Source organism: Mastacembelus armatus, chromosome 2 (genome assembly GCF_900324485.2).
Source record: "Mastacembelus armatus chromosome 2, fMasArm1.2, whole genome shotgun sequence".
Classification (NCBI taxonomy): Eukaryota; Metazoa; Chordata; class Actinopteri; order Synbranchiformes; family Mastacembelidae; genus Mastacembelus; species Mastacembelus armatus.
In genome coordinates this window covers 7095817-7108485 of record NC_046634.1, presented here as the reverse complement: position 1 = coordinate 7108485, position 12669 = coordinate 7095817, and the positions used below count along the sequence as shown (strand labels likewise).

Below are 12669 nucleotides of genomic sequence, written 5' to 3'. Positions count from 1 at the left end.
GGAATAGCCTGGTAATGTGCACAAAGCCAGATCCGTAAGTCCAGGGACACACTTTCAGGATCATGAATGCAGAAGAGCTACAGATCATGTCATCGACAGGTTCATACAGTAAGTGAGTAGCATCATGTGCTGGTCAGAATCTGTCTTCTATTACTGTGTGACACATTGCACCAGATAACCTGACAAACTGTAGTGCCCAAAACGCTTTTTCATTCCTCACATCCCACACCTGTTGTCAGAATCATATTGTGTCGTCTGATCTAACATAAGAACAACTTGACACCCGAAATGCCTGCCTCTGCAACAAGATGAGATTTTTAGTTCGTGTGCATGACTTCTTTTACTGGGATTGCCACTGACCTTACCTTCTGTAATGTGACACAACTGAGCCAGACTAGTGATAGGAAAAGCATTTGACAGAAAGTCAGCCATGCAACTGTCATTATTAATGAACACATCCGAGTATACCTAATCAATGCTCAATGGAGTCTAAAGCTTTTTAAGCAGAAAACCTCCATTTTACAAGAGTAGATTTGGTTTGCAGTCATGCAGCACACTGCACAGCACAAAAGGCTCCTAAAGTCTGGAGGTAAAGAACACCTAAGTACCCTTGGACCGTAGTTAAGAACAGAATTCATTCAAAGCATTGGTAATGGGGGCCCAAGCTGAGCATCTAACCACAGGGAGCTTCAGTTAGAGAAATGTGACTGCTGGGGGCGTGAGCACGCTTCAAAGGTGACCCAGCCAGGCCTCAAGGAAGCTGCTATTTAGTTCCATCAGCCTCTTTCTTTTATTGTGTATCTATCCCTTCCCCTTTCCTCCCTAAACCATTTTCTATTTTCCCTGGCTCTCAGGCCCTTGATCACTAGCTAAACTGCGTAATGCTGCTTAGAGAGTTCTCTAGACGGCTTCCTTGCACTATGTTGAGCCCGACAGGACTCCCAGCTCTGCCTGCCCAGTTTAAAGGTTTTATTCTCAATTAGCATCAGCAGCATTTTAGATACAGATGAGTCAGACTGGTCAAATAAATTATTCAAGAAAGTTTAAATCTTTCTACTGTATCATTGTAAGTGGCAGGCCCCTTTGAACAGGCAAGAAATGTTTTCTCTATGTATGTCTGAGAACATGTATGCAGATCACAACAACATGGATGTGAGTCGTGGCTGAAAACTCTTTCTGTTACCTAAATGTTACAAATAAGTGAACAAATAAACACAGACAGAGAACACTTCACAGTACCTCAAAAACTAGCATCTGCTTCAAAGATGAAACGGCAACTTTTATCATCATTTGCTACTTTTCTTACTGTGACGTAACCTTGTTCCCTCCATTTGTCGTGGCATTTGTCTAATGTTTAGTAAAGTACCCTTTAAGTGTTTCATTAATGTCTAATGAGCCTTTCATTAGGGGAATTCAGCTGTGACTTCTCTATGCAAGACTATATGCAACACAAGGTTTAACATTAGTAATGATTCTTTCACTGGATTAGGCAGCAATAATAGGCACTGCTTTTTACTGAAGAACATTGTATTATGTGAACATCAATGCAAAGAGTGGGTGTTGATCTTTGCAAATGTCATGCTCTGTTCCGCAAGGCTTGAATTGGACTTGTTATTCACTCAACCCCAGCCTGTTCATTTCCCACTGCCCTGTAATATTCAACAGTTCTACCTTATTTAATTTCCAGACGTGGCTCGTCCCTGGCAGAAGTAGCACAGGGCAGAGAAAATTGTAATTTGCCAATAAATCATTGAACATTTCCTATAATGACTGATGATGTGTTAATGTGCTTATACAATTCAGAAAAACACTTTAAACATTGTGTTGTGTCTCTTTTGTCTCTGTTTTACCTGTAATAATTAAGGGGGTGGCAACAGCAGTTTGCCTTCTTGGTGATAACAAGGTACAATGTCAAGTGTGAATAACAACACATTGAGCATGCACGAGGAGCAGAATGAATAGTCTACACAGTGCAGTCAATGTCTGGCCTAAACTGTGTGATTGCAGAGGCATGGGCTGTAATAAAGCACACAAAGTAAATACTGAATAGAGAAACGCTTTAACTACCACATCTGGCAACACAATGTGAATGGCTACCCAGCCGCCAAAATTAGGCTCCATGAGCAGTGTAACCCCTCACTGCCTGAACGTTGTACTTGAGCAGACGATAAAGACGATCCTCACTCTTCTTTAGATCCTGAAAAATATTTTCAGGAATTGTTTCACGCAGCCCAGATGTCCCACTGAATCTGGGAAACCCCCTTTAACCATCGATAATCATATTAACTACTGATTCAGTTCCTGGGCTTTTTCTCAGTCCAAGATCAGTTGCTCGCTATCTTGCTGATCATGAGCTACAGGGCAGTTTTCGAAATCTTTTATGTAGAGCCTAGGCGCTTGCATTAAAGGAAGGCATAATTAGAGAGTAGAGAGAATATCATTTCATCAGTACGAAAGTAGAGAAGAGGAGTTTTCCAACACCATCAGTGCTAAAAATGAAAGAAGTGTCACTGACATTTTGTGAAGACGTTTTGCTGATGCTTTAAAGCTGCTGGTTGTTTACCTTGAAGGTGAAGTTTATGATGACAGGAATACTTGGTCATTCTACCTTGATACATTCATTTGAAATACAAATGTGAGACAAATTGAAGTAAAACCAACATACGATGACTAAGCTTCAGGTCCTTCATATAAATTGTTAAAGCTTTAACTTGACCTCTATTGGAAGGCTCACCGGCATTCTTCCAAAATATTATCTTGGTGAAAGTTTCATTTAAATGTTTATCCTACATAATCTCCCACACAGCCACTGGCCTCCATTAATTTCACTATGGTATAAAAGCCACTTAAAACTCAAGCTTGCTTGGAGACTACCAGTAATTTGTATGATGTGCTTTTCTTGTGCAGCATTATTTGTCTTTAATTGCCAACTCCTAAATTGCCTCCCATCTCACCAAAAACGTTAAACAGAAAGCTATATGTGCTCTCATTGTTGTTAAGATTGCAAATGCCCTTTCCAAAAAAACTCTGAAAAGCTTAGTCTCTACCCTCTCAATTTTTCCTGCTAGCTGCAAGGCTTAATTTATTCAAGGCTGTTAGATGCAGAAAGGGGGGGGGGGGTCTTACTTATTCAAGAGCTAGTTTGTTTGGATCTGAATAGGAAATGCTAGTAGATGGTCCACAGACTGCGTGCGTAGTATGTGGATATGCATGATCTGTGATCTGTCTCATATTCACAACAGCAACACGATGCTTTATTCACTTTGTGTGGGAAGTCTTGTTCTCTCCCATGTGTGCAATTTCTGTCTTGTGCTTGATTTTTTTCTTACTCACCTCCAGTGAACGTATGCACATATGCCCAATTTCTCTCATGCTCTACCCTTGTCAAACGCACACAGATGCATCCTTCCCCCTCTGTGGTGTTTCATGGTTTTGTAGTTTTCAGCCTCTCTGCTTGGGCATGAGAATCTTTGCTGACGTCTCCGTCTTGCAGCCACAGCAACTGAGAGAGATGCTCTAGAGGCACTGGGAGATAAGAAAGACGAGACAATCACATTAGGTCTGGCTTTACCCCCCCGGACCGAGACTAGAAGGTTGGGATTTGTATGTTAGAACCAGTGTGCTTAAATCCTTGCATCAGTGTTTGTGCATTTCTAAAATGGAAGTGTAGAACTTCAAGTGTACAAGTGTGATCTTAGCTGCACAGTAAAGGCAGCGCAATTAACGAACAACAAATTAAAGGAATAACATGCAGCCCTGTGCACAAAGAGTCACTTGAAATAAGTCTTGGTGAGTGACACTGCAGTTGTTGTCAGCACAGCAGTGGAGCTGTCGGTGCTGCAGAACAACATGCTGTTCAGATCCATAGGTGAAGCCTCATGACATCAAAGGTAGCACACAAAAGGATCCATGTTTCCTTTTACTGTTGTCTGCACCTGTCAAAATGGTGAGTTTTGTTTTTTGTTTTTCTTTTCTGGTTGTTTTATGTTCTCTAGCTGAGCGTCAGCCTTCTAGCTCTGTAGCACCATAGAGACCCCTGGTGGAATTGGGTGGCATAGCAGTGTTGTTGTCTTTGTATGTGGTCCAGGAGAGATACCAGAATCTCCAAAACAAATTCTGTTTTTTATTTTTCCTCTCACACAAATACACACAGCTTTTGTCTTTCAGGTGCAGATGATATTTTATTGCTCTTTGAGACAAAATGCTAAACTATCTTCCAACTTGGGGCCTTTTTTATGTCTGCTCTTGTATTTGCTGTCAACAGCTTTTGATGCCAGTACATAAGCAACAGCTTTAGTTCCTAAATGTGGTCAACAATAGGTGCCGTACAAATGTGTTCCAATGAATGAACATTTTAGGACGTTTAGGCTTTTTCAAATAGCACATTTTTGTTTCGTCTTTGGCGAGAAGCCTATTCCTTTTCAAAAATGAATTTTAACTATTCAGCCAAAGTATAGTGAAGTATTTGAGTGCCATTGTTCAAACTTTAAAGCTGCATTAATCAATATTATTACATTCACGGTGGATCAAATTACTGTCACAGAGAGTGAGAATCCCACAAAGAATAATCACCTACTCTGCACTCCCCCTCAGTTCTACAGAGCATTGTACCATTTTTTTTAACATCATTGTTTTAGTATCATGGCATGAAGAGTTCCCCACTCTCATCAGCATCATTTGCAGCAGGCAGCTATTTTCACTGAAAAGTTCTGGTAAACTGAATATGGTGCCTGGCCAAAAGATAACAACTGACTAGTGACTGAAATAGAGCTCTAAAGCTAAAGAACCAGAAAAGCTCCAAAACAGAAGTAGAGTGAACATTGAACCAAATACATTTTCATATTGGTTATTGTCTGTTGAAGGTGGAAATAACTATCTGTTTAATAAAATGCCAGCCAACAACATGAGTAATAACTGGAGATTTAAGTGTGACCAAAGTGGCCCAAAGAAAGAAACTTTCACTTTGAACCCTTTACCTAATCATTTCCCCTCACTTGCGCTTTATTTGAATGCATTTGAAAAAACTGCTACAAGTAAATTCTATTTCAATTCATTTTATTTGTATAGCGCAAAATCACAATACAAATCATCTCAAGACACTTTACAAAAAAAAAAAACAACCAACAAATCCCTTATGACCAAGCACTTGGCAACAGTGGAGAGTAAAAACTCCCTTTAACGGAAGAAACCACCTCCAGCAGAACCGGGCTCAGTTTGGGTGAGTGGATAGAGGAGAGAGAAAACAACAGCGCAGTGCACCTCTTAATTTTTATTACTTATTTATGAATAACTCCTCTTCTGTTAACTTCTGATTTATTTGATTTGCATGTTTGCTGGACACCACCTAGACAACCAGCGACGGAACGATAATCGCCAATTATCAGAGTCGGTTTTTCAGCAGGTGTGTCGCTGAGCGGGTAAAATCTATTAGAAACGTGAACAGGCAGGTGATGAGCCGTGGGCTTCTGCTTAGGAGTACGTTTCCGTCGGACCGTCACCCAGGCTAATTCTCCGGGCTGCTCCGGAGCTGCCCTTGGACCGCTAACAGACCCTGAACCTGAGCTCGGTGGCTCCACACCAGCTAACGGGGCTAGGCTAGCTGGCTTTTGTTAAAAGGTGCGGAGCCGCGCTTCCAAATCAGTGATCCTCGCCTCCAAAGCTAGCAGAACCTTACACTTATTATAGGAATCATTATCGCTAAAGGAGGCAGAGGAATAACTAAACATGTGGCACCGAGCAGGAAAGAGAGAGAGAGAAGCCATGCTACTAGCTAGCGTTAGCTAAGCCAAAAGGTAAGCTAACAAACGCTAAGTCTGGGATTAGCAATAAATACCGGTCAAAATAGAAAGGTACTTGACTAGTACCGGAATGTGTAGCAGTTAATGAATTGTTTAGAGAGTTTAGTTAGTTTTTAGGTGTGTTAGACTAAAAGATAGTCTGTTGCTAATCTGTAGACGAACTATACAACACAACACACTTGCAATAAGAAGTGATTCACCGGAAACAGTTCACAAGGATCAGGTGGCCAATCAAGTCATTATCAATAGCAGCTGACTAGTTTTTGGAATAAAGGTTGACTTGACTTACTTCAGTGGATCCCCTCATCATCACCAGAGTACAGGACTAAGTGAGTCCATATGAAAAGAAGAGCTTGGTGTGAGTTTTCATTATGCCCTTTGAATTCATTATTAGTGCGAATCACTGTGCTTTAATCGTGCTGCACTTTTTCCAAAGTGTCTTCTGGAAAATACTGTGATTGAAATTGAAAAGCAGGGTCTGACAGCGAACGGGGCTGCTGAAGCGTGTGTGAGATTCTATAAAGGCATAGCACTGCTGCAAGTGTTGAGTTTTTATGAAAACAGGTTCAAGAGAGTGTTTCAAAGTTTAAGAGGGGAATTTAAAAAGGGCTTTGGCTGGTTTAAGATTGCACTTCTGGAGAGCGAGAGATGGTTTAGGAACTGGTGGAACTGAAGCAGTGCTGGGGAGTTTTTTAGGTTAAAATTAGGAGTTTGAGAAGAGGTTTGGTAACTGGAATTATACATAAGTCTGGGCGTTTGGGGCTATGGTTTCACATTGAAAAGAATGGGTGTTGGTGTTTTGATGCTTGTCATACACTTGCATATGTATATTTGTTGTTTCAGTTTTGTCACCATCATTTAAAGAGTTAAGATATTTTTCTAATAGCGAATCAAAAACAGGTTTATAAGGTGTTACCTCATGTCCTGTCTCATCTTCCTCAGGGAATCCAGTCAACCTGACGTGCAGAGCTTTCTTTGGATACAGTGGAGATGTCAGTCCACTTATCTACTGGATGAAGGGAGAAAAGTTTATCGAGGATCTGGATGAGGAGCGTGTCCAGGAGAGTGACATCAAGTAAGACCTTCAACAACAGACCTGGGCTTATTTTGTTTGAACATATTAAGATTTATGACACAAGGTGTGAAATACCCAGAGTGAATATTATCCAAACCAGTTAATATTACAGCAGAGTGTGAACATCTTATTAACAAACCCACAAAATTATTGTAATCTCTTCTGAACTAGCAAACACCTATTTAAAGCCCGTTAACACAACTGTGTGACCACACATCAACACAATGAACAATAGAAGAAATCATTTAAATAATATTCATGAATGCTTTATGTGGTGATTTAATAATGCACATAGCTATGCATTTTTTATTGTTCAGGCAGTGCTCCATCAGTGAGCAGTGATTACTTTGCACAGAATCGTAAGTGGCGCCAGTAAAAAGAGAGTAGAAGCTCAGCAGATTGAAACTCCAGTTGAATATTTGTGTTAGCCTCCTTTTCCAATTGGGAAACCTTCAGCTCTTTTGCTCCAAAATCAGGTGGAAACTTGATGGTCAGACTCAGAAACCACCAGATAAGGAATGACAATCCAACAGTGTCATCTAATTGGCTGGTAGAAAGCTATTTTAGAAGGAAGCTCTCCAAGCTTTGGGTTTTATTGCATTTAAATTACATATGAACAGCAACAAAAATGTAATCCTTAAAAATGTTATTCAGTATTTCTTAAAAACAGCTGTGTTTGCTGTTAAAAAAAAAAAAAAAGGTGAGACAACTTTTTAGCAGCATTGAGAGTGTAGCAAAACGAGCCTTAGTTTATCACAACTTTGCGTGCAGCATTTGGCTCAATGATAAGTTTATATTTTCCTGATAGTGGTGGCTTGTTCTTTATACTGGGGGAAAAAACATTTTGTTCCAGCCTGAAAACATTGACTCAGTCAGTATAATGTTTACTGATTCATTTAAAATCAACTACAAACAAACCTTTGCTTATTATTGCAGATTGTATTAGTCTGTGATAAAACTCTGACAACATTGGATTTACCGCTGTATACCCGTCTTGTTACAGCACTGTTGAATTATTTATAGGACACACTGGCGCTGAAGATGTCCACATACTGTACTACTTATAGCATAATATTAAGGCAGTTTGATGCTTGGAGTATAGTCAGAGTGACATTAAGATGGTACTATACAATGTACTGATGAGTTGATCTTAAGCTAGAGTAGAAAAAAATCAAACAGCAAGTGAAAAGTAATTACTTATTATATTTAACCTGATTTACCCAGATTGAACAGGTTCAGATTCTCTCATAAAGTGGGAGCATACACCCAGGACTCTCTGAAGAGACAGGGATTATGAAACATTAAAAAAGAAATATTAAATATCCAAACTCAATCAAACTTAAAACTTTTCAAAGACACGGGGAATGTGTTGCTCCAGTGTTAACGTTGTAGTAATAGAATGCCATGTATTTGTGCAGTGGTGTGGTCACTAGCTCCCAGATGTCATTATAAAAATGCAACAAATAATATGTGGCTGGGTTTTCACACTGAAGAGGAAATTCTTAATCTTTGGAAATGTTTGCTTTGTACTTATGTCCTCACAAGGGCATTGAGAAAATAAGATGAAGGAAGAAAGATGTCCAACAACTAAGGAAACAAAATCATGAGAAACTGATCCTTGTTTAGTGTTGCCTCGCCATCCAAATAGTTTCGGTTTTATTTTTTCGTGTATTAAAATTTGTCTTTCTGATTTACACCCCAAGAAGGTGAACTGGATTATATTAGTAGTATTTGGGTTACTGGTATCAATATTTAATGAATGTAAGTACACTGAGTGGTTATTGCTGGAAAAACACAGATTTGATTTTATGAAAATATGATGGGTTATAGCTTTAATATTTACATTATACTCCCAAAAGTTTAAGGAATAAATCATTGATGCTAAATACTGCTGTAGCAAGAAAGTTCTGCTGAAGTGTCCATACAGAACTATGCACACCCCACCCTTTCATGTCCTGCCCCAGTCTGCTCCTTTGACAGATCACACGTATGACTAGAAAATCCCTGTTGTCGAGAAATGCCATCTGAAAAAAAGGTTAACTGTAATCAGCATGACATGCCTGGGAGGAGAGTTGGTGGCCCAGTCAGTGACCTGGCATTTCAAGATGTCTCTATTAGCCTGCTAGCACGTCAGTGCAGCTCTCAGCACTGCTCTCTGTTGTGAAGGACACCAGGCCAATTAGAGCCTACAGGATTTAGTGGGATTGTGTGTGTGTGTGTGTGTGTGTGTGTGTGTCTGTGTGTCTTTCATATCATAGTGAAATGAGGTAACAATCCAAGATCAGAACTATGACCCTGAGCTTGTATGTTGACGTGTGTGCCGGGAGAGAAGAGAAGCGAAGAGATGTTTGCATGTAGTGGCTGCCCACAGGATGTACACATTCAAGTATTTCAAGTGCATTTTGTGTTGAGGGCCGGTGTGATAATACTGTCTCCCTCAGTGTGCTGTTATTTAATTTTTAGTTTGGGAGCAGGTGGCGACATTGGGTTGGTGATATAATAGAGATGAGAAGGAGAGAAGGAAGAATATGCCTTTATGTGATAGTCAAATGAGGTAACAAGCAAGAGATCAAAACTGTGACCCTCAATTGATTTGAAAGGCCTGTGTGTTTATGTGTGTGCAGGGGCAGAAGCGAGGTTTCCATGCATGAAGTTTTTCAGGGGCGTGTTTTTGTTGTGTGCCACCAGATACTGTCTCCCTTTGTGCATTTTTATTTATTTTTATTTTTGCTTCTTGTTTGAATGTGCACCACTTCAAACCCACTCCCTGACATCATTCCATAAGCTTTTAGCTTTGAAATGGAAATTAATCACACAGGAGTATTCCCCGAAGGGCTGCCTGTAATACATGAAATGGAGCTTTTGGCACAGTGTTTCACCACTGAGATTCCAGGTTGATATAAAATTTTGTGGCTGCAGAACAAGACTTCATGGATCTCAGAGGTGAAATTGCTGTGTGGAATACAGACATGAAGCAAGCAAAACCAGACACTATTTTATTTTCTAATTCTTGCACATTTTCTAACTCTAATTAACAGTCCTACAGATACATTCATGAAAAATCGTAGTACTACTTACATGGACCAGAAACGTCCATTGTTCCTTTGGCACATTGATGCCAAAATGAAAGGCGTACAATCGCATAAATGTTTATTGAGCTTTTTTATATCTGAGATCTGGTGGTTTAATGGAAAAGCTCTTTGCAGGAGTGCAGGGCGCCTGTTTCTCATGGGATTTTTCCTGTTTTGTTGGGAGTTAGTTCATATGCCCATTCTGCACTGATGACCATTAAAGCAGGAATTCAACATGAAGAACATGCAAGTCCCACATGTAAAGCCCCCAGGTCTGCCCTACCTGATACTGTAAGTCCCTGTTAGTTAAGTGTCTTCTAGCTGGCTACTAAATATATCACCTTCAGAAGCAAAGGTCAGACGAAGTGTGGATTAGAAAATCAGAACCTCCAGAAAGGTTTTACCACTTTAGGTGAGATGCATGATATTTTAAAAACAGTACTGGATGAAATAGTATTTAGCAGTAACAGTAGTTTACATGGTATTATATCAAATTTGGCCAGATAGTTTCCAAACTGGAACATTTTTATTAATGGATGCGATAGTGTGACATAAGCATGCCAAGCCAGTCTGTAGTGCGTTATCTGTCATATAAAAGTATTTTTGAGAAAATATTCAGATCTACCTTTCAGAAGAAAAAGTGCAGTTATCAGGGGGAAAGATTTCTCAAGAAACAGCCAGCAGAGCATTTAGAATATATAGTAGAGCATGACAACGTAGTAGAGTTCAAAAGTTCAGCTGTCACGTGGAGACTGCCTAAGAGAGACTCCTCTGGATAATATTAGGTAGAGATAGATCACAGGGCTTTGAGACGATGACAGGGTCCTATGTGATCCTGCTGCAGCATATTTAAAGAGGTTGTTTTTGTCCAATAACAGGTTCCTGGCTAATATAAGTCATGTTTGAAATGAGTAACAATGATGTTCCTAGCTCCTGCAGCTGTTGTTTCCATGACACAAGTTCCTGTTCATATGTGATTTTCTGGATTTAAAACAGCTTTTGCTCCAACTTAAAATTGAAGTCTGCAGTCACAAATTCAAATCCTGCACTTAAACAAAATTTGGATTATATTTAAACCAAACTCTAAACTCAAATTCCAAGTTAAAATTAAATTTGAATTAAATTAAAATCTCCTTTTACAAATCCACACTCAAATTCCAAGTTGTTTTTTCAAGATGACGTGGTGTGTGTGTGTGTGTGTGTGTGTGTGTGTGTGTGTGTGTGTGTGTGTGTGTGAGGGTGTGTGTGTGTGTGTGTGTGTGTGTGTGTGTACTTGTGCACTTGTGCATCTCAGTGAGTCACTGAGGTGTGACGGTGTCCTCACTGTGCAACATTAAGGATGCCGGCGCTCTTTTATCTCCATCCAAAGACACGCCACCAGTTTATTGCTGTCCTCGACTTTTAAACGCACCACCTGCCAGATGTTTGTGTGGGTGTGTTCATGCTTCATGGTTTCTTTCATGCCATCTCCTGTTTGTCTCTGACACACATGAATCCTCACACACAGATATTCCTTCACTAAAAACTTTCTCTAACAAGCATCAGTTTATGAAATTTTATGCAAACAAGTATGGAGGTTTTTTTGTTTTGCTAACACCTACAGTGTTTAAGCTCAGCCTATGTTAGGTCACACATGGGTGCCACCTCTAAAAAGCCATCAGCATGGATCTATAGCCCAACCTTGTGGAGCGCCATGCCTCTGCCTGACTGGTCACACAATGGAGATGGATGAGTCTTAAAAAAGCTCATGGGAATTAAGAGAAAGGGCTAAATTAATTTCTCTCTCACATACATCCTCACTGAAGCCCTAACCTGAGAACCAGCCTTTATGGTACCCTGCAGAAGACGAGCTGCAAGACTACTTCTTAATTAGTTTTTATGAAGCAGCTAGTTTATGTAGCTACAAAATGATTACCTCTAATAGTTCTTCGTTGTGCATCGTCAATAAAAGAAATTTTAAAGTGTGATATTTTCTATGCAGGGTACCAATTATGAGAAGCACTTTGTGAAGCTAATGTAAGATATTGCCATGACAGCAGTGGTTGTATTGTAGTGTGTCTTTCTCTCCCCAGCATTTCACAATCTGCTTTGTTTAGTCTGTTCATTGATCAACAAGAATTAGATGAGTTTTTATATTCCGATGCCCCGCGGCAGGCAGCAGATGAATGCCCAAGTGGCACTCGTACCTTTTCGCACTATTAGCCCCATGCATCATTAAACAGCGGCTTGGAATAGCTGCAATTTTTGTAACCTTAAAAAGATTATCTGCTCATATATCATCCTTGCTGTTGCACAGCAGCCCAGCAGGAGAGATGCTGCTCCTTTAACCATCATTGTTTTGCTGCTGTTCTCTTCTTGTCATAGGAGTTTGTTAGAAATGCTTTATCCTAGTTTTGTATGTCAGACTGGCTCTGTGTTTGTTTTACACTTTGCTTGGACTTGCTAGCACAGGCTAATTCTGGAGCATTGTGACAGAGTGGAAACAGCTAAAATGCTGCAGTCCTTTAACATCCTGTTTGAAATGTTTCATCATGTTAGAAGCAATTCCTTCCTCCTGATTACATTTTTGTGGAGTCACCACTTTCTTCAAGAAATGTCACTGATGTTCGATTGTAGAATTTGGAGTTATCTGGGATTCTGTCTGTAGTTATTTGCGTATTTGTTTTGAAACAATAGGAATATAATGGTATGAAATACACAGCAGTTTTACCCAGAAAATGTCACA

General features: G+C 39.9%; 1 protein-coding gene across 1 annotated transcript in view; it reads left to right on the top strand.

The window, feature by feature from the left end:
• LOC113127348 (interleukin-1 receptor accessory protein-like 1) overlaps positions 1–12669 on the top strand; it is a 176056-nt gene that overhangs the window by 147251 nt on the left and 16136 nt on the right. The window contains exon 6 of the mRNA XM_026301821.1: positions 6741–6873. Within this exon, the coding sequence (XP_026157606.1) occupies positions 6741–6873 (133 nt within the window). The remainder of the gene's footprint in view (positions 1–6740; positions 6874–12669) is intronic.